This window comes from Poecilia reticulata, chromosome 6 (genome assembly GCF_904066995.2).
Source record: "Poecilia reticulata chromosome 6, P_reticulata-male-v2, whole genome shotgun sequence".
Lineage (NCBI taxonomy): Eukaryota > Metazoa > Chordata > Actinopteri > Cyprinodontiformes > Poeciliidae > Poecilia > Poecilia reticulata.
In genome coordinates, this window is record NC_088835.1 from 19640676 (window position 1) to 19666988 (window position 26313).

The 26313-nt window shown below is 41.3% G+C and overlaps 2 protein-coding genes across 2 annotated transcripts in view; one reads left to right on the plus strand and one right to left on the minus strand.

The window, feature by feature from the left end:
• wwox (WW domain containing oxidoreductase) overlaps positions 1 to 25468 on the plus strand; it is a 153800-nt gene extending 128332 nt beyond the window's left edge. The window contains exon 9 of the mRNA XM_008411349.3: positions 24255 to 25468. Coding sequence (XP_008409571.1) covers positions 24255 to 24446 — 192 coding nt within the window. The 3' untranslated portion in view covers positions 24447 to 25468. The remainder of the gene's footprint in view (positions 1 to 24254) is intronic.
• The window catches only part of LOC103466047 (transcription factor Maf), a 52407-nt gene continuing 45261 nt past the window's right edge, over positions 19168 to 26313 (minus strand). The window contains exon 3 of the mRNA XM_008411351.3: positions 19168 to 25413. The gene's annotated coding sequence lies outside the window, so the exon portion shown is untranslated. The remainder of the gene's footprint in view (positions 25414 to 26313) is intronic.

Sequence of the window (26313 nt, forward strand, 5' to 3'; positions counted from 1 at the left end):
GTTTTATCTGCCCACTTCTTCCTTTCGTGCGAGGCCCACGGGACGCTTTAATGGCGTCATGTTCCCTGTCAGTCAGATATTTAAATGGAAACCGACCATGAAAGTATGGCTGCTCAGGGCTGGCTCGTTTCGTCACGTCCTTGCTCTCAGCAGTCCAGAGTCAAAAATCAGATGCCAGAACTCCAGCCCCAAGCTCCAGACGAGCCTGGGGGAGACGAGTCAGGCTCAATCTGCAAGTTTAATATCCCCCTTCAGGTTTTAAACCTGTTTACCTTGCAGATTTGATCAAGGATACGGATGCCAGTGGAGGCAGCGGCTCCTTGCTTTGGAAACCTTCTGTCCAGAGGTTCATTGATTCATGCTAAACGGGTCCAGGCGTCATTATTAATCATTCACTTGACCCAATTGATATTGTCCTATGCACAAAAGAATCTCGTTTCTTTTAAAATCTACATCTGTAAAGGCGCATTGTTTTACTTTCCGTGTTTGTAGCTGGTGCTGCACCTCTGTTGCCCTATAATAGTTATAATTATCAGTGTGACAATTGACAGCTGCAGGTGGTCTCACCAACCCTCACCAGACAACCTAATTTAACCCAGTAATAAATCTCTGTGCCCAGTTGGCCATTTTAGCTGTTTGGCACGGGGCACTGTAAATTCACCCTAATTAGATCCTCCTTCCTTCTCCTCCCACTCTGCTTTCCCCATCTTACCTCTTTTCTCAGACTCTTTCTCTCTCCCCCGTCTCCTCCCCTGCTCATTGGTACATATGCTTGTACACCTGGCCTGCATCGTTACCTGTTTACAAATGACCAGGCTGGTTCTGCTGGCTTCAGCATCCCCTCCACTGCACAGTACTGAATCTCTCCTTCTCTCTCACACGCTCCAACCCTCCCCTGTGTCATAATTAGACCTCAGAGCTCATGTTTGCTTGCTTAATATTATAATCCACCTGCAATTCTCTCTCTGTTGTGCTTTGCTGTACAATCAGTCCAGCAAACACCCCAAAGTCCCCTATCATGACCCCCTGCTGTTGGAGATTTGGAATTGGACTTTAAGCATGAGTATTTTATTTTGACATTCTCACGTCCTCCATGCCGGGACAGCGACATTGTGAGGTATGTAACGACACATCCAGCTCACAATATAAGATACATAATATTGGCTTCATTGAGAAAGTTTTTGGGAAAACTAAGAATAATTGGTTTTGGTTTCACAAGTAAAGGTTGAACACATTTAATAGTTTGTAATAAATAAGTGCAGGAAGTGTAGAGTTGATTAGTTCAGACTTTTATTCTCATCTAATTCCTGGTCCTGAAAGTAGAATAAAGATTTCCCAAAGTACACAGTCTGGTTCAAATGATATGTGCAGGTTTGGTTTTTCCAAACCTGTACGGAAGATGCATATTCATTTATATTTTTGAGAACAACGTGTCAAAAACTGTCAAATCAGAAATCATAGTGACACATGGCAGTGTTGCCAGATTAGCCCATAGAAAAAAGCAACTGCAACTGGAAAATAAGTCCAAAACATCCACCTTATTTTTATTCCCCCTCAACCTCATAACATATACAAGTTCTTGAATATTTTAGTAACTTATATAAATATTCCCCACGACTTTTACTTCAGATTAAGAGCTGTAGCTTCTCTAGCAGGATCCCAGGTGTGCCTAAAATGAATTTGGTAATATAACAGTTAGCAATTGTGAATTTATTTTATGTTACCAAATGTTTTCTCAAAATTAAGTAGAATTGTATCTTTGATTGTATTCCAATCAAAGAATTGGAATACAATTCTTTGATTGTATTCCAATCAAAGAATTGTTTGAGGCCAAACTGAGCCTCAGCCTCAGTTTGGCCGAGGCTGAGCAAAGGCCAAACTGATGCCAGACCATTTTCAAGACCGTTGCTGTAATCATAATAACTATGTGTATTGAAATGTGTTTGTCCTCTGCTGAAAGAAGCATTGCAATATACTCTGCCACAGTGCATAAAACTCAAAAATCAAATCAAATCAAATTTTATTAAAAAGCCATCGCATAGCTGACACATCATGACTCCCCAAATGATTGCCAAATGATAAAATGTGTTTTAACTTGTATGATCGGTATATGACCCATAGTCTCCTGGCCTGCAGAAGAAAAACTAATTCCTCTACTTTACGCAGTGTTTTTATAAGCAGCTTTTGTTATTAAGGTAGATTTCCAAGATGCTTCATGCCATCATTCACAGCTGAACTTCGGCGAGTAAGCAAATTAGGGAAAAGCGTTTACCTGTTGACCATGGTGATCCTGCGTCTTCCTGTGAATTCATGTCCTCCTGCTGATCTTCATCATCTAGTTTCTCTTTCTCACTTCCATCAGAATGCTGCTGTGTCATCTGAGTCTTGAAAGCATATTTCATATCGGCAGCTCTGTCTGTAGTGATATATTAAGATGAGTTTGGTAAAGGGGCAGCAGAAGTGACATTATTTAATATATTTTTAATTTTAGCTCTGCAGTTAAATTTGCCCATCACAAACTACCCCCAAGTACCTGTTTGTTATGTGATCTACAGCAATTATTTGGTGGCTTCTCTGACTCTAGTGAAAGCAGAATCAGTAAGAGTTAAAATGCTAATTACTTTTTTAGAGGAGTTTTCCCCTTTAGAAGTCTCCAAACACCCATCTCACATTACCTACGCATGAAATCAAACCCTAATTTTGGTGCTCAAAGGACCTCTAGCTAACCACTGTAGGACAGAGGCCTCCTCTTTTGTTCTTCATCCTGCTTTGTCTGCTTTCCGTATTGTGCCCACCTTTTGTCCCAATTGGTTCCACTAGTTGGTTTAATGATGAACAAGGGGACCAACCGAACCACAGTGGGATGTGTCACACATGTTTTCACTGTCCTACTGTTGTTAAAAAATAATATATCCAGTCAAATTAGGCATGTTTTCTAGAGGACAAAGACTTCTCATATGGGAGCAGGTCTTTATAAGCAAGTCTACTGTCTAAATAAAAACAATCCAGGTTGTCACTTCCAACATTTTCATGTAAATTTTATAATAAGCTCAGCTGGAGACTGCAGCTCCAAGGAGGAGTTTTGTGGAATCAGGCAACACTTTGTGGGAGCAAGCGTTTAGGTGCCCCAGGATGGTCGCTACATGAGAGTCGAGGATTTCTCAAACATGCATGGAAGAATCGAAGCAACTCTTTTTTGATGAAGGAATAATATTACACTGTTTTAATGAGGGAATAATATTACACTGTGCTGTAAAGCTCAAAAAGTCAATTTTACATAATACTCCAACTTTAAATTTACTATGTAAGACCAATTTCCCTGCTGACAGCAAACAAATAGCTCTTTGGAAGACAGACTTCACTCTGATAAGACATACTGTGCCGTTTTATTACCTTGAGGTCTTGTATCACCCCCACTATGAGGCCAACAACACCCCCCTCTTAGTTGTTCCTGTAAAAGGTAAGAATTTTGAGAGTGTGTTTGTGTGTCGGTGAATGTGTGTCGGGGGTATCAGTGTCAGGGCTAATGGTCTCTAGCAGGGGCGTCAGCTTGAAGATTTATGCCGCAAATTAGTCAAATGTGATCAAACAGCAACCCAGTTAATCATGCAGGACCCACGTTTATCCCTGGTTTATCTACAGGCATAATTATAGACACCCATTCCTCTGACAGGCCAAAGGCAGGGCCCCTGCAGAGTGATATTGGGGCGGGGGGCCTCCATGCAGTGTTGTCACAGTGATGAATGTCTTAGGGGTGCAGGGAGTGTTTTAAACATGTATATACTTAACACACACCAATGTGAACGCTCCGAAGGAAGGCACGGCCCCTGCAGAACTAGTGCAACTGCGATCTGGACCAGCATCCTAAAGGAAAACCAGCATGTCAGGCCCCCCCCTTTTCCTCCCGGGTTTCACCATTTGAAGCACCTCAGCCATTAAGCACGAGCTGTGCCATAAATCCAACTCGTCATACGACTTCCAATTCATTATGTGTTAAGTGTTGACTGGTTAAAGCCAGCTCTATCACTCATTCCCTCACATTTCAACTGTCTCCTCTGCAACCGCGCACAACTTGGAAAGGGGGAATGGGAATCATCTGGCAGTGTTCTGTTATTCTAGGCCATTACCATGTGCCAAGCTGGGAAAGAGATCCAGTGATGTGTGCTGCAGTTTGTGATTGGAGTGGATCCTCTCTCTCCCCCCACCTCTGACAGCCATTTTAAACACTCGTTTATGCAGCGCTTTTAATATCAATAAGAGAAGCAGGCAGGCAGGCGGACAGGCTGCAGTTTCTTACACACACACGCACGCACACACACCGACACACACACACAGAGGGAGAGAGTGACACATACGGCCTGGCTGGAAATCAGCAGCCTCCATCTCCCTGGTATGACAGGGTGTGGTAATTATGTCTCTGTGAGAGTGTGTGCTGTTTGCTGGGTGAAAAATGATAATGGGGTGATTTTTAAGTGCCATATCTCCCGCACGGGTAATGAAAAGTACTTTTAATCCAGTTCGGAGGAACGGAGGGGTGGAGGAGAGGAGTGGCTGGGGAAAGGAAGCAGAAGGGTCTGTTGTGATGGGAGGAGAAGAGGAGGAGTGGAGGAATAAGAGGCTGCTCTAAGGGTGGAGGCACGCTGATAGAGGGAGCTGAGGAAAAGAGAGAGATGGGTGAGTTCTATATGGAGATGAGGGAAGAGGACAAAATGAGAAGCAAGGAGAGGTTGCTAAAATTGTGCGTGTGTGTGTGCGTGTGTGAAGGAGAGTTTGTGTTGCACCAGGGGAATGCATAAGCCTTGGCAATAAAATCAGCAATTAGAATAATTAAGAAAGACTGACAAGCTCTTTGTCTCTTTCTTTTCCTGTCTCTTTTTTCTTCTCTTCTCTACCTCTTTTCTTTTTTCTCTGCAGTTGTAACTGCAAACATGTCAGATAGTAAAATGATGGGTATGTCAGGTTACTAACATGACTATCCGTGTTGGATAACACACTCACAAACTTGTCAGAAGTCAGCAAATGTCAGAGGCAAAGAAGTAAAACGATAACTGTGCCTTCTCTCACTTGTCTCACCTTTACTTTGTCCCTGTTTCACAAACACAATAAAACTCACAAAGATACATTTCACCTCAGGTGGAATGTGGAAATCCTTTTGCAGTCTGTTGGTTTCTTTAAGGAAAACTGTTTGTTTGAGAGACAGAGGGAGTTCACCAATCACTTCACGCCCCTTTGCTAGACGTGTCACACTTAATTATGAACTTGGATCAGTGGTGCATGAGCTCAGAAAGAGTTGATGCACTTGTGAAGTATGTTTGCACAGATGAATGTGTGTCTGAAACACCATCAGGCTAACTCATTTTGCGTCACAGTCTGTTTGTTTTTTTGTGGTACCCAAAGTTTAGATTCCAGATTAATTAAGATGCATAATCCTTGATTGATCTCAGGATATGACAACTTGGAGTAAAAATACGACAGTTTCAAACAACACAAATCATTAAAAGCACATATATAATCATGATGTGATTACTTCTATATAAAAGTTTGATATTTATTGCTATTATAATGTAATTAATCCATGAATAGAATTATGATCATTATTATTTAGTTTAGATTTTCATACACAGACTATAGTTTTATCACCATGTTAACCTTTAAAAACTGAATATAAAAATATATATCTTATTCTGGGTAATAAGTACTTAAAACTACTTCAAAAATGTCCCTTGTGTATTCCAAATTTGTACATAAGGGTAAGTATAAAATAATAATAATAAAGTAAGTTACTTATAAGCTATGACACCTGTAATCATATTTTATAATATTTGGTTTTATTTATTTATCTAAGCAGGTTTTTAAAAACAAAAAAACAAGCAAGACAAGACAGAGAAAACATGTACATACATAACCAAGAACAAAATAATTTGTTTACCACTACTTTTCTGTGTAAAAAGGAGTTTAAAGAAATGAATATTTATTTAATCCTACCCTTTGTCTCAATTAATAAAATATTTTTTTGCAACAGGAGATATAATTATTCATGTCCTGTTTAAATAAAAGAAAATATTAGCCCTCTCATACTTGAAAGATTAATTTTGTTTATTTTTTTCGAGCTTGATGCCTAACAAAGACTGCAACATCACTTAGCGTAATCTGTATGCAGGACACCTCAGAGCAGCACATAAAAATCCCTGTCTGAGTGTCTACATTTCTGTTAAATCTGCTTAAGATTTTATAATAGGAGCTTGATAAACGAGGAGTTTATTTGTCTTCATAATTTACAGAATCTCAAGTGTGTGATTCATAGGTCAATTACTCAAAGAGCCACCTCTGTCCAAACATTTATTCCACTGTTTAAGTCTGCATTTCTTTATAAATCCATCATGAAATGCTCACGCCACACTCTGTGTCTGTGCGTGCATGTACGCACGCGTCGGTGTTTACTTGTGCACGCCTGTGTGTTTGGATTTGCATGCAGCTCATGTGATATGTTTTAATTCGGGGTAAAAAGACAGCAGTGCGACGGGGCAGGTTGGCTTTATCAGAGTCTGTTTATCTTAATTCCCCTCCATCTCTTTCAGACCCACCATCCATTACCTGTCTGGAGGAAGCAACACGCTCTACGTTCTCTCCCACACAAACATAAAATTACCGTGGAGTTAAAAATGTGACGTTAGGACTGCGTTAGAGGATTGCCTGTCTCTTCTTCAGACGAGTTTGCATTGTTGCCTTGTCTTACATGGACTTTTCATTGCTGTCCATTTTGACCTTGTCTGGGTAAGCTGCTTTGTGAGGTAGCTCTTACAGAAGCTCAGCATGCAAGCAATTTGAAACTGCTCCAAATCATACCACCAGTCACGACCCAGACACTTTGCTCAGCAACCAAGTTTAAAAAATATTTCACATTTTGTGATGTTACAACACAAAACTCTGATTTATTCTATGGGACTTTTATGTAACAGACCAAAACAAAGCATATAACTTTAGAGTAAAAGTTATATAAGGAACAAGTTTGCAAATAAATTCTGAAAGCTGGTATGCATTTTTATTTAACCCCGTTTACTCTGAGCTGCCTGAATAAAGTGCTGGATACTGTCTTCAGAAGTCCCGTAATTAAACAGAATCGGTAATTGTAGTTGTAGTATATCATGTTGCTTGGATCTTTCTTTTTATGCAGGAACAGCACCATAATATACACAATTTGATCATCAGCTATACCAGGTTACCATGCATTTTTGGACCTTTTAATAAATTTGGCCACATGAGCAATGCAACTCTTGCTCATCATTTATGCTGCACTTATGCGCCACCACCACAAAATCAATGCAAGCATAACTCAAGTATCTCAACAAAGAATAAAAAACACCAAAGCTTAATCTCAAACTACAATTCTTTATAGCTTCTTTATCTGAGTCTGGAACTTTTGCTGTGAGTCACTGTCTGGTTAATTCAGATAATATCTAATTGAGCGCTTAGGGCAACAGAAAGAAGATTAAAACTTGTATTTCCAAATGGACATTTTTATTGAGGACAAAAACAAAATAAAAAAAAAACAATATGGAAGTCACACATCATGTTCTGACAGCAAAACATTTTGAATTCCTTGCTACTGATATTATGCACACCCTGTTCAAAGGGAGTGCTTCAAAAGATAAACTTCAGTTCCTGATGATGCAATATGTCAAAACAGGAAACAGTGACATTAACATGCAGCCAGAACGACAGTTAAAGGATATTTAAGTGCTGCAAAAGGCCCAGTAAAGGTCCAGATCTGAACAAAACTCTGTATCTTTTCTACTTGTGCCTTGAAACTTCTGTCTTTAAATGTGCAAAGCTGTGGAAGAAATTGCAGCTAAAGTTGGTAAAGTATTGACTCAGTATTGACTCACTTTGGGAAAAACTTGGAAAGCCATTTACTGTTTTCCTTTCGCTTCACAGTTGTGCGCGACTTTGTATCGGGTTGTCACGTGAAATCCGAATAAAACAGTTCCTAAGATGTGAAAACGTGTGGCACGTTGGAAACCTCACACATCATGCATTTAGCACGCCTCACACAATGAGCTTAGAGCCCAGGTGTGAGCGTGTACAACTGAGAGCAGCCATCAACATGTAAATATGAGAAATCCCCACTCTTTGAAGCACACACACTGTGTGTATGTTCGCACTACATCACCCCCTGCGTGGAGAATGACAAGCTCTTTCGGAGAGATGACCCTCTCTTCATGCTGTTTGTCTATGGGGTCACATCCTGCCCTCTAACCCCCCGACCCCTCACCTTTGACCTGGATCTGTCAGGCACCAGACACCAGCCCTGAGCCGACAGCTCCCAAAGCCCACTGACCCTGAAAGCTGAGAGAGTGGAAGTAGCAGAGAGAGGCGGACACAGAGCTTTGACCATTTACCTTTCTTAGAGGGGAGGCGGCGTGCGCCCAGCAAGAAATTAGCGGTTTACCTGCTCAAAGAGGTCAGCGCAGATAAGGTCAAAGGGAAAGAAAACATTCCTCTCCTTTATGAAAAATGAGAAGAAAAATGATATAAAAAGAAAATGATTTTAGATTAAGCAGGAAGAAGGTGGGGAATGAGATGAGAAGATAAACATGGTTGAACCTCACTGGTAGGGGTCACACTCTGCCTGAGGAGACAGGTGCCTCAAGATTAGCCTCCGCATTAACAGCCCTTTCCATGCTCACGCGCACGCACGCACACACACACACACACACACACACACACACACACACACACACACGCACGCACAACTCTCCCTGCACACACTCGCATGCACACACACACACATGCACACTGCAACCTGGTCCTTGCAGAACTTCTATACTACAGGGACGGAGAACTCGTGAGAACACAACTCTGATTCTCATATCCTATTTATACATCCTTTGTTGTACATTACAATCCTATTTAGTGTGCCCTGTTTCCTACACAATCCTATTTATGGACTCAATTCCACCCCACAGTCTCTTTCCACTCACAAATCCTATTTGTGTGCCCCCTACCTCCCGTATGCAGGTGCCATCCATCCAAACGGCTGCCCACTGGGTGTGTAAGCTCCGACTCAGATGAGAGAGTGTGTATTTGTGTGGTAATGTAGCTCTGAAATTGGAGTGCTCCATGCGGGAATAGGAGAAACACTGTTGTTGGACTCTACATCAGTCAGTTGTTCTGTGGGGCAACCGGAACGAAAAAAAAGTCCTTTTTAAGAATAATTTGTCTTCCTCTTTAACACGGAGCAGGATTATCGAGGTGACATTGCAAGTACTTGCCCTTTGCTGCTTTTTCCGTTAGCTGATGTAACACCACACACATCCCCTTCTTAATATGTACAAATTGTCCACGAGCAAAGATGAGTGTCTGCGTCTTCTGTCCCATCCGATTTGCACCTGTCCAGCTGACAGGCTTCCTATCCCCTATTAGTGTGTTTAAACAGGACAAAGTGCCTGTCTACATCACAGGCCTGTCTCCACCTGACTCCTCCACCTGTCACTCATCCGGTATTATGAAAGCATGCTTATTCTGTTTGAAGAAAGGAGATGAAAGGAGAACAGTAGTCAGGGAACTGGTCGGCCTGACAGGGCAGATTAGAGTTGCCCGTCCCGGAGAAAGCGGTATGAGGAAACAGAGCGAATGGCTAGGATGTTCCTGCCTGTCTGGATTAGAGGGGTAAATGAAAGGTGTGGGCAGTGCAAAGGTCTCTGCCGGTCTTTATTAGCAGAAGCAAGGTGTTGCATTGCAGAGAGTCATCTAACTGTCTTCGTTACAAACCCAGGTGCTGCTTTTTAAGTTTGAGCCAAACAACATGCATCTTGCTCTAATGATGAACCAGAGATGTTTAAAAAACGGAACATCTCTTCACGATGTGGCAGATTAGCTAACAGAGCACAGGGCGAAACAAATCTCTGTTCCGCTGTTCTTGTAATGTAAAGTGCCCTGCAAAAGTATTCACTCCCATTTCAACATTTTCACATGGTGCAAGCATGCTCTAAAGTTAAGCACACATTTTATTTATTTATTTTTTTGGGGGGATGATGTGCCTCACAAATGAATGCAAAAGTGTGGAGTAAAACAAAAAAAACAAAACAATTTTTTCATGTTTTGCAAATTAAAATCTGGAATGTACGAAATCCGTTTGCACTTTAAAATGTGACCAAGCGCCTTCGGAAGTTGTAGATGAAGCCCACCTGAGTGCAATTTAAAGTCAGAGTTGTTTCAGATGTTCAGTGAATGCCTCTGAGGTTTGTTAGAGAACATTAGTAAACACAAGCAATACGAGCAACACAAGGAACGTAGCAGTAAGGTTGGGGGTAAAGCAAAAGAGAAGCTTAAAACAGTGTTAGGCTATAATATAGCCAAATAGAAAACTGTTCAGTTAATCATTTGAAAGTGTAAAGACTATGACACAACTGCAGACCTACCCAGACATAGCTGTGCCACATGCCATGTATGTCGAACGAAGCAAAAATGTAAAAGAAGATGCACTGATTAGATGAGACCAAAACTTTATGGACGACTCGCAAAACGACGTGGGATGATTAAGAGGTTTGGCAACATCATGCTGTGGAGTTGCCTTTCTTTATCAGCTAAAAGGAAATGTTATCTTTTTTACAAATAAAAACCTGAGAAGTATGGCGTACATTTCATTTAAGCCCTCTTTACTTTAATTACGGTAGAGAAAATCCATTGCAGTCAATTAACTTTAGAAGTCTTTTAAGAACATATTATAAAGCTGTGCATAACTTTCCTCTGCTTCAAATTTATATGCTAATTTGTGCAGTTAAATTGCACAAAATCTTAATAAAAGACATAATTTTTTTGGGTTGTTCACAAACATGACAAATTTCAGAGGGCGTGAATACTTCTGCGTTGCACTTCATTTCAACTAAACTGTACACACCGGTGGACTGAATCGAGTTGATATCGATGCTCAGCTCCAGTTTTACCCAAAGGATTTAAAACAAGTGATATATGACGTCTCCCATTTGGCAGACATTTTTATCCAAAGCCAGCACCGGAGTGAAATAGTGTGACTGAGCAGAATTTATTAATCATTCAATTAACTAAATGTTCCCCCCTTGATACAGTTCAGATGAATAGAGCGTCGGTCTCTAATGCAATCCAATTCTCAGCACACCTCGGGAGAGAGAGGCTGAGAACTTTCCCCCCCTGCAACTTTTTATTTTTTCTCACCCTGGCAGTATTTTTTTTTCCCCTGCATCACTCATTGCCTCATGTTTTTATCACTTTCATTTTTTTAATTTACTTTTTATTTTAATTCTCAAAGCAACAGTTTAGTCAGTGTGTTGTCTTTGTCTTTTTCCTCTCAGAGCCTCTGTTCCCCCTCCTCTGATAGAGCCTTCCTCTGTGTCTTTGGGCCTGACTGGTAAAGACAGTCGGGTCAGTCGATCGTATCAGACTATCTGGCCAGTTCAACCATAAATTACCTGCAGCTAACAAAGCGTGTTGCTGTAACTATTACACAGGCAGTCAAAGTCACCCCGACCCACTCTGAACAGCAACACCTCCTCACTCTGTGTGAATGCAGGGGAAGGGGAATCAACAAAATTTCTACACTTAGGTTGTAAACAAATATGATACAATCAAGTCATAACCTAATTTTATCATTTGCTTCAAAATGAGTTGATACAATGCCACAAGATAATTGGATGCGATGTATCCATGTCTGTGTGTGTTTTTTAAAAAAAAGTTTTTCAGATATAGTTTTGTCTAAATGCAGAACACTTACAACATTACACCCTACCCTCCTTGCGATTGTGATTGAATTTTGGTAAACTAAATAACTCAAGCTGCAGGTAAGACACTAACTACACAAAGTACTACATCCAACACCAGATTAAAACTTGTATTAAAAATTACAACACTGCTGCTCCTCACTGTAGAGGTCTGATCCATCCGTCCATTTCTGAACTCATGGACATAATCTGTCATTGCCAGTAAGAGTTTTATTATTCCACCAATCCCGACAACAACTGCGTTGCATTTGCACGTCGCTGCAAACTGCTAATTTGTGTGAGTGTTCCAGCAGCTGTTGTCGCAGCACTTTACGCTGTTCCTGTTTGTTTAACTGTTCTGGGCATTACAAAAGCTGTGGCTCTCCCTCTGTCTGTGTTACCAGCTAATTGAGAGCATGTTCTGTGCTGCAGTCCTGCCCTGGAGGTTAGTGTTGGCACACACACACACACTGTACCAGGACAAATGAGAATCCACCCCACCATCTGCCCAAGAGAGACACTCTGCTACCCTCTCCTTGTCCAGCTACCCTTGTTCTCTCACTCTTTTTCACTCTTTTTGTCTAATTTCTGTTCCTTCACGTTTCTAGCTTCTTCTCCCACACAACTTATTCTTCTTTCCATTTAATTTGAGTCAGTGTGCCCACACCTTGATTTTTTTTTGTCTCTCTGCCTCTCCGTTTTTTGCGTGCATCCTGTCTCAGTCCAGTGACTCAGGCCGGTGGGAGGTGTGTTTGTGTTGTGAGGTGCAGGTCCAGTCATGTTTCAGTGCTACAGTATTACGACCACAGACTTTCAGGATGTTCTGTGGGTGCGATCCATAGGGACTGACACAAAAGGTGACCCCTGGTTGGTAACCTTGGAGACCAACTTTATTAAAATGAATTTGAGTAGAGGGGCCATCCTGACAGCAGCATAATTACATCGCGGAGCATCAGCACTAATTTATGCAGCCTGCATTCAACCGGTCAGAAGTGCCGAGATGGGGTCAGCATGGACGCACAGGGAAACACACTCACACAGTTTCACAAGAACAGTGTGCCACAAACACACGCACAGCACATTGTCATTGACATAAAAGTACCCTAATGCAATTAGGAGAGTCAAATACAATTATCTGCCTCACTTAAGGAAAGAAACAATTATATGTACTTCATAGACAAACTTCATTGTTCTTTAAAAATAAAATCAAAAACTTCTGAAGACCCTCAGAAGAGGAGTTTCAGGAGCCTTTAGAGCTCCAAGGCGAGCTCCCGCCTCACAGAGCACCGTCCCTCCACACCTCAGCTCCACCAGACTAGCGGCAGCAGAAATTAACAAACATCTGGTTGACCGCAGTCTGCTGAGCTCATCATAGGAACTACTTTTCAGTCCAGCGCTCCTAAGAACAGTTGTAAATGGCATCATGGAGAAGCATTGCCTTTTATATATACAGATATTTTCATGAAGAGAAGCTCCTCTTTCAACATGAATAAAAAAATTTAAAATTCAGACAATGACCGTAATGTCCAGTATGTTTTCACAAATTCTGCACCTTCTCATTAATGTCAACTCTAACTTTTACTTCTGACAACAAATGCAGAGATATTGTGGGTAATGTAAAGTGAGGTTATTGCTCAGCATTAGCTTGTGCTAAATGACAAATTATGTCTGTGCTGAACAATGCTTGATGTACAAATTTCCTTTAAAAAACTTGGCGAACTGAACAAAATTAGAAACTTGAAGATGTGCAGAGATATTGCTGTATTATTTTATGACAGTCAAAATGTTTCATTGTTGACGGTTTTTTGCAAATGTAACAAAACATGAGAACAAAAAGTTTTCACCTTTTTGATTACAAAGCCTATTTTAATGAAAAGGTACTTCCAGTAAAGTGCCCACAGTTCTAATTTTAATCTGTTCTTTCCTACGTTGACAGCTTTGTGCAGATGCAAAGCTGGTTCACATCTTAATCTGGGAAGGTCTGACCAACTGCTGCTCAAGTCGATTAAAACTGCTTGAGGAGGTTCAGCTCCTTTGAAACAATAATTTTGAGGTACTTTTTCATTCAAAAATAATGGAAATGACACAAAATGCTAACATTAGTAATATTAAAGTAAGTTCAAATATTTTACTATGATCTTGTTGATTAATCATTGTATAGTCTTAAAGATGCAATTAATTTTATTGATATGCAAAGACTTCTGGACTTGTTAAGTATGAACAAGACCCAGTTTGGCCAAGAAAATGGATGATGTTTCACTTTGTTGCTACTTTTGAGGGTTTTCCTGGCTGTTACAAACAAAGAACCTAAAACAAATGTAAAGCTGAAATCAGTGAGGATAGGGGGACAAGAAGAGATCCACTGGAAAGGAACTGGACATAGATATAAGTTACACCACTGTAACCATTTTGACCAAGGGCACACTAATCTTTCCCATTAGCAGATCTCTCAGACTCTCATAACGTTACTGCTAGCTGCTCTCCTGTGACGTGCTGCTGGTTTGTGTGTGTGTGTGTGTTAGAGAGAGAAGATGAGTTAGTGAGGGAGTGTGTGTGGGTGTGTGTGTGTGTGTGTGTGTGTGTGTGTGTGTGTGTGTGTGTGTGTGTGTACGAATGAGAGCGAATACTTTGTCTCTGTGTGTGTATATGTGCGTAATGACAGTTCAGCTCGTTGCTCTACTGTGAAAATGACACGTTCCTGCCAAATTAATATCATTACTATCAGAGTTTAATGGGCCAGTGCTGCCTTCTTATTTAAAACAGAGCATCTCTCTGTCTGTCTCTCTCTCTCTCTCTCTCTCTTTCTCTCTCTCTCTCTAAGCCCCCACCATGAGGAAAAGGGTGGCAGGAGAATTGGTGCTTTAAGGGAAAGGGAATAACCGAGCTATTTAGATTACCTGGCAGTGGTGTTTTCCAGCCACCTGGGTAAGACAAGAAATATGAACATACAGTAAAGTTTGTGAATAAAGAAATGTAACACACATAACACAGCCTGTAGTTTAATTTGGCTTCTTTTCTGGAATCTACTTGGAACCTTCATGAAGTTACTCTCAGGAATTTGTCCAGTACATAAACTCTCATAGAACGTACGTACTCCTTACTTCTCAGAAACTTACCGCTTTCTCCAGGAAAGTACATGAAGTCTTTACTTAATGCGTTCTGGAACTTAGCCGGTACTTTTTAGAGTTCTCCAGTTGCTTTTCTGGAAAACCTACCAGTGTTCCTAAACTCTCAAAGAGATTGTCTGGAACTTAGAAGTTTCTTTTGGGAGCTTATAAAGTTTTTTCTAGGACTTGCCAAATATTTTCCTTAAACTTACTCATGTTTTCCAAAAACACACATACCAGATACTATCCAGAAAACTCTGATGTTATTTTCTGGTAGTTAAGTTGTTTTCTGAAAATTAGAGGTTACATTTGGGAATTCACCAGATACTTTCAGCAGGTACTCTCCTGGACCCTACTGACAGACACTGTCCCAGAACTAAGAGGGTATGTAGCTTTCCTGAAATTTTGTTTTCTGGAACTTTCTGAAAAGTTTCCCTGAACTTTCCAGACGTTTGGTAGAAGTAATTACTAGTTTGCTTGATAGAACTTGGCAGAGTATCTTATGATAAATCGCTTCATTATAAACCTGGTTACTGAAAGCAGTGGTACTCGGTAGGTTCAAAAAGGTTCAGTGAACGTGACTTAAAGTTCTGAAAAATTATGTATTTTGTCTCAGTTGCCAAAGTTAAAAGACCAAAATCGTGCTTGAAAGATTGAATACGGAGGAAATAATAGATATTTTTCTTTCCAACTTTTCAAAGAGTTTGTTTTTGGTTGATGTTTATTTTTGCCTCTATTGATGACATTTGCCTGCCCATACTCTTAATGCTTTCTTCTCTAAGTTTGTCCAATTCCCTGTACAGCAATAATAGTTTAAAAGTAACAATTTTGACATTGTACTCTATTCTCAGTATTTGTCCACTGCTGAGTGCATGCTTTTTGAGTGATGGCTCCAATCATCTCCACTATTATACAGTAAAGAAAAACAGCTTAGTTCGTGCTTTAACGGTGTGTGGGGGAGGAATTTTGCACGCAGCTCTTGGGTGTTTGGCTCTCAAGTGCATCCCCTCTCATAATATGCGTGTTTTATTTCAGTATTCCTTTGTGGTCGGTGGTTTTTACAGCTTTACTTGCACCTTTAAAGCAGCTGTATGTACAGCAGAAGCATTCTGTTGAGGTGTCATCCTTCATTCAGAGTCAGCACTGTGATAATGAGTAGATTCGGAGATACACTCTACGGGCTGCCAGCGAATGTAGGCATACGCGTGGTTATGTTTGGACGTCTGTGCATATTTACACAGTCTGCGTATATGTGGATATATCTATTGCGCACTACGCTTGCCTGTATGTGTCGATGCACACACCTGACTCTGTATGTGTGTGAGAGATTTTCAGTGTGTGAATATGTCAGGCTGCCGCAGGAGACCAATTAGCTGGTGCATCAGTGAAGAGGTGAGCATAGACACACCTGTGTGTGGCCCTATTACACCAGCTCATCACACACTCACATACCGACACACAGACAGCGTTGCTGTGCTCATAATAGAAATATACTGACAGTTACAGTACGTTGACCATATGGAGTAATGACTTCACCGTGTCAAACTGTCAGCCGTGAGTCACCAGCATGCCTTATTCCAACTGCATGTTACTATCTTAACAAACTTTTGTGATTTATAGGTTATCTTGGTGCTGCTGAATGCTTGTCATTAGCTATATGTACTTTACAACTGAAAAATCCCTGACCTTAAGCTACACGCCTGGTAGCATTCATATACAGGTGTGTTGCACTGATGCAATTAGGTGAGAGCGAAAAGGCAGATCACAGCCAATAAAGCAGCCAGTCCTCTTCATGTATAATTCAGATCTTTTATGGTGGGCTACGCACCCATATGGAAATCCTAAAGGAGGACTAAGGCCATTTCCAGGAAGAAAAAAAAAAGCCCCTTTAAAAGCTAATCCCTGCACCAGAGTCCCACACTTTTTACTGTTCCTTTTTTAATGAATAGGTGTCCAATAAGGCCTTTTATTGTCTTAGCATATGTTGCTTTTATTAGGGGAAAATAATTAGGTTGTGCGTATCCCTTTGGAAGTCCTCTCAGGATAAAAATGAGATAGTTTCACAGTCGTTGCGCAAGTCCTTCTGATTCCCCATCATTTTCCCCTTGGATGCCCCGTGTCCTGTCGCCCTTACCTTCTCTCCTGCCTGCTTTCCTGCGCCTTCTCTTTGTCCCTTCTGTCTCCTTAATGTTCCCCTCCTCCTCTTGTCCTTTGCATTCCCTCCACTTCATTTCTCACTTCCTCTTCTATTGTTTCCTTAAACACGATGGTGGGGGTGGTGGCGGTGTGTGGGGGGGTGCATTAAATGTATGCAGCAATGTTGCACTGAGCTGCACATTTACACACGCATGTAACAGACGAACAATCACCGTGTGGCAGGAGGCTGTTGATGACTGACACTATGTTGATCTTATCAGGTGCAAACTGGGTAAGTAGAGGGCCGCAGAGAGAAAGGGAGAGTAATCGTGCTTTGGCAGGTGGTGGTGGGGGGTGCTTTGTGTTGGGTTCCTGTCACTCCTGCAGAGTTTCCCCCTCTGCTCCTTCCTCTCTCTTTCTCATCCTCTACTACATCCTCTACCGCTTGCCTAGAAATGAAGACTGGCAACAAGGCTCATCTGTGATCTGGGACACCAGGGAAAGGGATCCATTTACCTCAAAGATGTCATACTGTAATCGTTTACCCCGGAGACCTCTGTTACAGAAACACGGTATGGCCGGTCATGTAAGTTATGGGCCAGGGGAGATGGGGCTGCAGGCGAATAGGGATCTGGAGATAGTTGATGGAAAAGAAGGAGCCGAGCTAAAAAGCAGAAGGGCAAGGCAGGCAGACGGAGAGATTGAACCTCGTGATGAAGTAAAGGTCTGAGAACCATGCGGGTGGGAGGAGGCTGGTCCTTCTATACTGCCCTTAATGCTCCTCGGGGGAGCGTGCTGCCTTTAGGTGAGTATTAGCCGTCCGCCTGCGGGCTAATGGACAGACGAAATATAGTTTAGTCCATACAGATGACCAGAGGTAGACTAATCACTGGGGAGACCTGTGATGAAGATGCTTTGAGCTTTTGACCAAGCCATTCCTGCCGCTGGCTGAGGTAAATAAAGGGACTAAGGCGCTCCCTTATGGACCAAAAGAAAAGTAATACTAATATTTTGTCGAATTGCCTCTAGCAAAGTCACAAATGTATTTCTGCATATATACATGATGGGAGCATTGCTCTCTGCTCTTCCTCACCACTCTGGACTCATCTGACTAAACAACCTCCTTCCATTGCTCAGGAGTCCTGTCTGTCTGCTCTCTGGGAAATTTAAGCGTTTCTTCCTGATTGGTCTCACTAATCAGTGGTTTTCTTCAGGCTGCACAGCTGTTTAGTCCCAGTTCCAACTCAGTCCCTTTAGTTGTCTTCAGATTGTGTCTGTGGATGTATTCTGAAGGGCTCTGCATGGTCAAGCCGAACTGTCAAAATCAGTTCTCATTGTTGTGGCTATGTGACAAAAATCATGTTGTTTTGTTCACAGCCTCTTGTCGTCGGCTTCTTCTTGTCACAAGCCCCCTGGCAAACTTCTCCAGCACACGTGGTAAAACACCATGACATGTTTTACCACTGCAGCGGGAGGAGGAGCTCGGCTCGGCGTGTCTTGAGTACCGTGAAAAGTTTTGTGCAAAAACGAACATCGAAAAACCACAAGACCACACGTTGATGGTTCAACTTTGGTCCGACCACGCTGGACCCTTTACTGTCTGTCCCTTTATTGTGTTTCTGATTATTATTTTTCGTAGGGTAGACGATGCACCCTTCAGGTTTTACTAAGACTTAATTCCCTAAAAAACACGCCTGCCTGAAATTTTCCACCAGCACAAAATGCTGTCCTCAGAAAGCTTAAAGAAATGTTGATTGCGATCATATTCAGTGATTGCAAAGGTGTCTGGCTTTCATGAAGCAAATTCTAAATATTTTGAATTTCATTTTAAACTTTTTTGAAGCATCAACACAAAAAAACGAAACATTCTGAGGAGTCACACTGACCAGAAATGCTAACTCGCTATCCTAATCTGAGCTTTGGTGCACCACAGTCGGGGTCACAGAGGCCATTTCAGATTCACTGCCGAGTGTCAGGGTGCTTTCTAAAGTGTGTGTGGAGGTGTTGTGAGTGCTAATCTCTTTTCATCTTGGTTGAGTGGGCAAGCTGAATGGATGGACAGCTTGTTTATCTGAGAGGGGACCGAATTACCCAGGATTCCTACCACTGCGAGGCCAGGCACGCTCAGTTGAGCCGTCAGCTTGCAGAGGGCTTCCCATGGTTGAGGCAAACAAGGATCTGCACTTGGGTTTGCTTTCAGTGATTATTTATTAAATGTAAAATATCTTTAGCACAGATTAAAAATCAGACACTTCCATATATCTTAAACATCACAAGTTGGGAAAGAGAGAGAGAAAAAAAACAAAAAAAAAAGAAAACAAAAAAAAAACATTCCTGAAACAGAATCACAATCAGATCAGAGTCCCACTTAGAGGGGTAGCTACTCCACAAGGCCGGGCAGAGGGCTGAACCAAAAACTGCACTCCTCCTCATCCCTCCACTGAGGCTGAAAACCAGGAATTGCTTTAACTAACACATACTGCAGCCACATTACACCTAATTTTAGAAAATAACTTATTTCACCAAATTTGGAATTTGCTTTCTGTCGATGAGAAAAAACATGTCATTTTCACGACACTTTTATTCAGATTTTGAATAAAAAAATAAGAGAACGGCACTCGATTATTGTTTCTGTAAGCTTGCCAAGATCAAAATAAGTTTTCATAAAAAAAATAATAAAAATGCCTACTGCATATGCAAAGGGCGTTGACATGGCAAGCATGGACGTTTGCCGTAATGATCTGCAGTCGGTGCCATGAAGCAGCTTCTAAAACTGCGTCGTGGGCACGGATCGCTCTGCCAGCTTCAGTGCTGCCGCTGAACTGGAGGGCCATCACAGGGGTCAGCTGTTAAAAGCCGCCCCTATCTCGTGTCTCTCACTCTCTCTCTCTCTATCCTCTGCCTCAACCCTTGCCACTGTACAAATGCCAACTTGACAACAACTGACACAGATGGTGAGCAGAAACACGGGACAGGCAATGGAAGAGAACCACCCACAGGAGTAAGAAAACAGGAAGACTCTACACACACTGTCCAAGAGAGGATATTGCCTGACAATAATATCAACTCATTTATTTATTTATTTATTTATGTATTTATTTTTACCTTTTTTTATTTAACTCTTTTACCTTTTTTCTACTTTTTTTGTTTTTACTTTTCTTTCAGCGCATGCTATGTGAGGATTTAGGGATTATAAAAGTACCTGAAAGAACTGCAAGGTTTTCCGCATGCATAGACTTTGGTATTTACAGGTTTGTATGTACAGGCCAAAACCAGACTGCTCTACAGAGATGGCTTATTTACACTCAGGTCGGAGGGAGAGGTTGATGCTGTAACTACAGATGTGGGGGGTGGAAGGGGGGTCACATGCATAGGGGTCAGAGAACGCTTGTACAGCTGAGTACAACTCTGACGATGAAGAGACAAAACGAAACGCGGCAAATGTAAGAATACGGATTATTTAACGACAAAGCATCTTACCCGTGCACCTTTTTGCTTTGCGAATACGCTCAGTATGACTCCTAGTTATTGCTTAACGCTTTATTAGGACATTTCTATTGCCAGTCCGTGACATGAGGTTCTTGGATATTGGGTCAATATTTTGATTGGAAGACTTGGATCTGGTCCCAGAGCTGTTCCAGAACTGCAGTGCTGAATTCAACGGTAATGCAGGCTTGTGCAGCTCACCAAAACAAAAAAAACAAAAAAAAAAAACACTGTTACTGCAGGGTATATTTCCTCAGTAACGTTGTTTATTATCCACAAAAAGCAGATATTCACAGAAGTAGCTTACACAGAACCTGCTGTCAGGTCTTTCTCTATCCTACTCTTTTGGTTTGCTGTCTTGCTGTAATCTAGCTTCTGCTTTTGCATATTGCTAAAGTTTTGGATTCATTTTGGCGCACGTTTTCTGTCGCTTTGTCTTCTGTCCTTAGATTATTAATCTTTGCGTATGACGCCGTACTCAAGACTCTGACCCGTTAGGTTCATTATAATGTTCCAGATGTTCAAACTTTATTTTACTCAGCATATTTAACTTAATTTCTTTAAGTGCTTTGGAAAAGACACATACCTCTTAAGGTTTTTCACATTTTGTCACATTACTGACTTTCAACATTTTAAAAATTACAAATCTGGAAATCTGACAGAGTAACATCCACTGGTTTTAGCCCGCTTTACTTGGATGTCCATAAATAAAATGTAATGCAACCAATTGCCATCAAAAGTTACTGATGTGGTAAAACTAAAATTGCATCTGGGGTGTCATCCTGAGGACATGATCCTGATAGTGAAACATGGGAAAGTCAATGTATTGTTTTTCCTCAGCAAGGAGGCGGGAACAAAACCCACAGCTACAATAGATTGGTTCAAATCAAAGCGTATTCATGTGTCAGGAGTGACCAATAAAAGTCCAGATTGTGGATTTTTGGCAGACCTAAAATCTCATATTCACAGATTCCCTCCATACAACTTTGTATTAATCTATCAAATAAAAACACATTAAAGTTTATGGTTATTGTAACATGACAAATGTGAAAAAGGTTCAAGAGATGTGGATACTTTTGCAAGTTGCTGTAACTCTTCAGCTGCAATTAAAGCTTTGTTCTTATCTGTTGAAGAAATTATCCGGGGTGACCAGAGTAAAAATGTTTTAGGTTGTGAACTGTCAGCAGGCTGCTTTTTCAGAAAATTATATTTTCATTGAGGAAGTTTTTTTTCCCTTCTCGCTATTCCACACAAATCTTACATGTCTCATTTGCTCAGCTTTAAACCTTCCCTGAATTGATCTCGAGTTCAAGTTCACAGCTCTAGTTGGAAAAGAGCAAAACACCAAGGATGTTTCTCAGAAAGTACTGTACACAAGTTAATGATTAACATTTAGCCGGAGAAGATAAAGACACACCGAAAGTTTGCAGACAGCTAAATTTACAGACCTCATCTGCACTTGGAGATGGGTTGGAAATGGCTACTCTTTACCATCTGCTTCGATCTCTTCATGTCTTTCTTCTTCTTTTCATTCATGAGCAGTTACTCGCCTGTGCCATAAATGCACAAAGATTTGCATTTCTGTGCAAAAAAGAAGTGTAAAAGACTTTTGTTCATGCTGCCCGTACTTCTACCTCACACACACCTTGCCTATCCTATCTGCAAATGCACAGACACACACACACACAATGATAAATGGCTGCGGTGGGTGGCCAAGCATGTTAATGCCTAATCTCATCAGCCTTATCTCTTACAGAGGTCACAAGATCAAGTGGTGTGGGGCTGAGCTAAACACCAATAAGATTGTACAAGCAGTCTATGTAATAGTTTATCTGGCACAAACTGCACTGCCACACTCTGGGTTTGCTTTCCAAAGAATGTTAAAAATCCAGATTCTAAAAGTTTCATTTGAAATTGTTACTGGAGTAGTGTTTGGTAATTGAGCCGCTCAGAAAGCCAACCGAGTTCAAGGTGCGTCAGCAGCTACAAAGCCCAGCAGCGCCGAACTCCTCTGTCGAGTTTGAAAGCGGTTTTGCTTCTCAGACGAGCTAAATCAGATGCCCTCGGTGAGGAAGATGAGTTAGACCGAGCGCTTGTGAACCTGTAACTCGGAGACATTGCTTGGCATTTAAGCGGCTTTGATATGCTGACATGTGACGTGGACGAAGTTATCGCCTGGCTGGCAGGTGAGACAGACAGCGGCGCACAGAGAGATGCGGCCGTTTCATCTGCTGTTTACCAGCTCGCTCATCACACACCGCTTCAAACACGCTCAGTCTGCTGCTGCAAAGTTGCGGGGTCGCATCCTTGTGTGGATCTGAACACACAGCTTACAGGAGGGGGTTGTCTGTGAGCTAGTTTGTTTCTACTGATTAAATAAATTTTAAAAAAAATTAAAAATCCTCTTCCTGCTTTGTTTATTGCATATGCATTTTGCACATATTTATTTTTAAAAACCAGAATCTTTTCACTTCATGTGTATTAGCCTCACAGCTGCTTTATGAAGCTGTTCAAACAGTTGGCATGTGACGCGTCTCCATTATGCATGCGTGTATATATTTGTGTGTTTGACTATTGCGCATATGGGCTCGTCTCGGTGCGTGCCAGTGCTCTGTGCTAAAACTCTCATCACTCTCATCGGGAGATAAAGTGGGCAAGCCATTTCATGTGGTCGTACAGAAGTCGTCTCCAGCCTCGGGTGTTTCGCAGGGAAGCTGTCACAGCAGCTTTTAGCCGGAGCCGCAACATGAAAGATCCCTCTTTGAGCAGTCGGGTTATGTGTGTAATTCTCTCTGACGTGTTTATTCAACTTTCATTTTCAAATGTCACAGAAATCTCTCCCCCCCACAACCACCACCACCTCCTCTAAGAATATCCCCGCTAATTACCGCCTGAAAGGACATGGTGTGTTAGAAAACTTAGCAGGTTGCGCCCATGCACCCTTTCAGTTTTCAGAAACAACATAAAACTCTGTGAGTTTCTGAGTTTAAGACTTTATGACGCTCATAAATAAATGTACTTAGAGGAAATTAGTGAGGAAGCCTTCTGGAATGTGTGTGTGTGTGTGCGTGTGTGTGTGTGTGTGCGTGCGTGTGCGTGTGTGTGTGTGTGTCCTTACAGGAAAAAAGAAATGCTCTTTTTTTTCTATAAGTTACTGACTTATAACTTAGATACAGAATTATTCTTGCATAATTTCCAACGCTTATATTTAACTTTAAAAGCCTGGCTCAACCGCTGTACACATAGTGTGAAAATATACATCTTCATTTCCACTGAAACCTATTTTTGTGTTATTTACATAAAAGCTGCATTTTCAGTGGCGATTCCCGTCCAGACTGGAGATGCTTTTACCCGTTCCCACTGCGTCTGCGCATCTGGAGTTTTCACAATGAAGTCCTGTACATGCCAGGTAGAGAAGTAAATAAACAAATAAATATATGTACACGGATATATGTACAGTTATGTCTATTCGAGGCAGTCCTCATTGGGCTGAGAGTAGGGTGAGACAGCTTGTGTGTGAAAGTCTTTTTATTTTATTTTTCCTGTGGCTGCTCGGTCCTGCTGTCTCCTCTTCCCGGACTCCCTGCATGTTTGCGTTTATCTCATAAAAGATATCTGGATGCCGCTTGCCGTTCAGCCTTTCTCTGGACAGGACACCTCTGAATGTCTGTGTGCGAATAGATGAGTTCTCCATGTTTTGTCTCCTCCTGCAGGATGAACCCAACTAAGTCGTCTCAGTGCCACTTATTGTGTCCTTCTTTCTTTTCTTTTCTTCTTTTTCCGTCCACAGCAACAAGGTGCTGCCACCACGGTGTACTGCGCAGTGGCCCCGGAGCTGGAGGGGTTGGGCGGCATGTACTTCAACAACTGCTTCCGCTGCCAGCCGTCCAACCAAGCCCAGGATCTGAGCAGCGCCGCCGGCCTGTGGGAGCTGAGTGAGCGCCTGGTTGCGGAGCGATCGGTCGGGATCCAGTCCCTCTAGCGGACTGAGGTCCAGGATGGCGTGAGGAAGAAGTCAAAGAGGAAGCTGTTGATGTTGACTTGGGGGGTGAACTTAATAAAAGACTCTGACTGCACTATACAAAAACTGCCAAACCACAGAGGTCCGCATGGATATGTCACATCACTACAAGGCTAAAACACGCTACATACACAGTAAGGAGGGGGTTTCATTTACAGCTTAAGTTCAGGTGTAACTTTCTTTTGGTACTTTATAGTAGGAAGTGGAGAACTTAGAAAGAAAAGTTTTATTTGTTTTTTTTTTCTTCCTGCTGTCGTCTTGTAACCCTTTGACCACACAAAGTTCATGAGTAAGCTTAGAGTCGGATTGCAGCTATGGGGCTATATAAGAAATATCATCTTCCAATTGAATGTCTTTGTAATCAGTATCATTTTGGCCACTTTGGTGCAGACGTTTCTGCCGAGATTTGGAGTCTAAACTGTTTGAGAAATAAAAAGTAGTGAGCGCAGGACCCTTACGAATATATAAACACACTAGAGGTATGTTTCTTATGACTATTTACATTATTCTGCAATAATTTAATCTTTATCAGCGTCCTTACTTGTTGTCTGTACAGTATTTACATCCACCTGATTTGTAGAGGGCGTCCTAATTTTCTTCTTGCTATGGTCAAACTAGAGTTTCCATACTAAATCTGAATTACAATTTGGAGATTTATGGAATGATGTTTTACCACTACGTAAGAGTCTTATTTACAAGTACCGGGGTCTTTCGTTTTCTCTGTGTCTCCTCTTGCTTGTTGTACGAGAATTTGCGATTTCAGTTTGTCGTTTCGTTTTTAAATTGTGAGCTTTAATGTTGAGCCTCTGTATTTGGGTCGGGTTGTCCTGAAGCCGCTGGGAGGGAGAGTCGCTTTTGAGACATTGTGCTTCATGGCAGTCCAGGTGCCGTAGGTTGTTCATAAAACAGCAGTCCAGTGTCATAATATCTGAAATTAAAAGAAGAAAGGGGAAAAAAATAAACATGGGAAAACATTCAACAAATCCATGTGTTTGTTTGTTTTTTTGTTTTTTTTAATACGAAATTCTAAAAGTGCATTCATTTTGTAGGTCGTTAGTGGGTGATATTTGTGTAGGAAGGTGAGGAATAACTTAATACATACATGTTATGCACTCAAGCACACATTAGATGCAAACAATCACATTATTGAAACTTCAGATAATGTGAGTAAAAAGAGCAACAAAGCCACAATTAATAACAATAACCTAAGTCATTTTTAGATAAAAAGATTAAATGTATTTTTATCCTTTAAAAAAAATAAAAACATAAATACTTTTAAACTTGAAGCAAATAATATTCCAGGAAAAGTGACCGCCCTGCAGCGCTGCTGTGTCCTGCAGGTGTCTTATCATAGTCCTTTCACACCACTGGACCCACATCAGCAGCATCTGACATGTTCACACTCAGAAAGCATTTCACTAAGTTTTCCTGCTTATGAATCGACTGGGATTGCACCTGAAAATTAAATAAGAATATATAATAAAGGTTGTTGTTTTTTTTCCAATGACAGTTTTATTTTAGAAAACAGCTCAAGAAGAAACTTAGCTAAATAAAGTCCAGTTAAACACTATTTTAGTTTTAAACTGTACAGAAAAAAAATGTATATGAGTGCTGTCCATGGTGCTGATTAGGCTCTTAACATTTTATGAATATTTTTAAAAGTAAATATAAAAGGTTTTATTTTAACCCTGCAGATTGTTGAGCCTCTACCTGAACCTCTGTGGAGGATGATCTGACAAAATGGTTGCAGACAGATCTCCATGTTGTTTACGTTTGATAAAACGTATTATTAATCTTATTCTTTAATGCTCAGTCGTACAGTGATGGC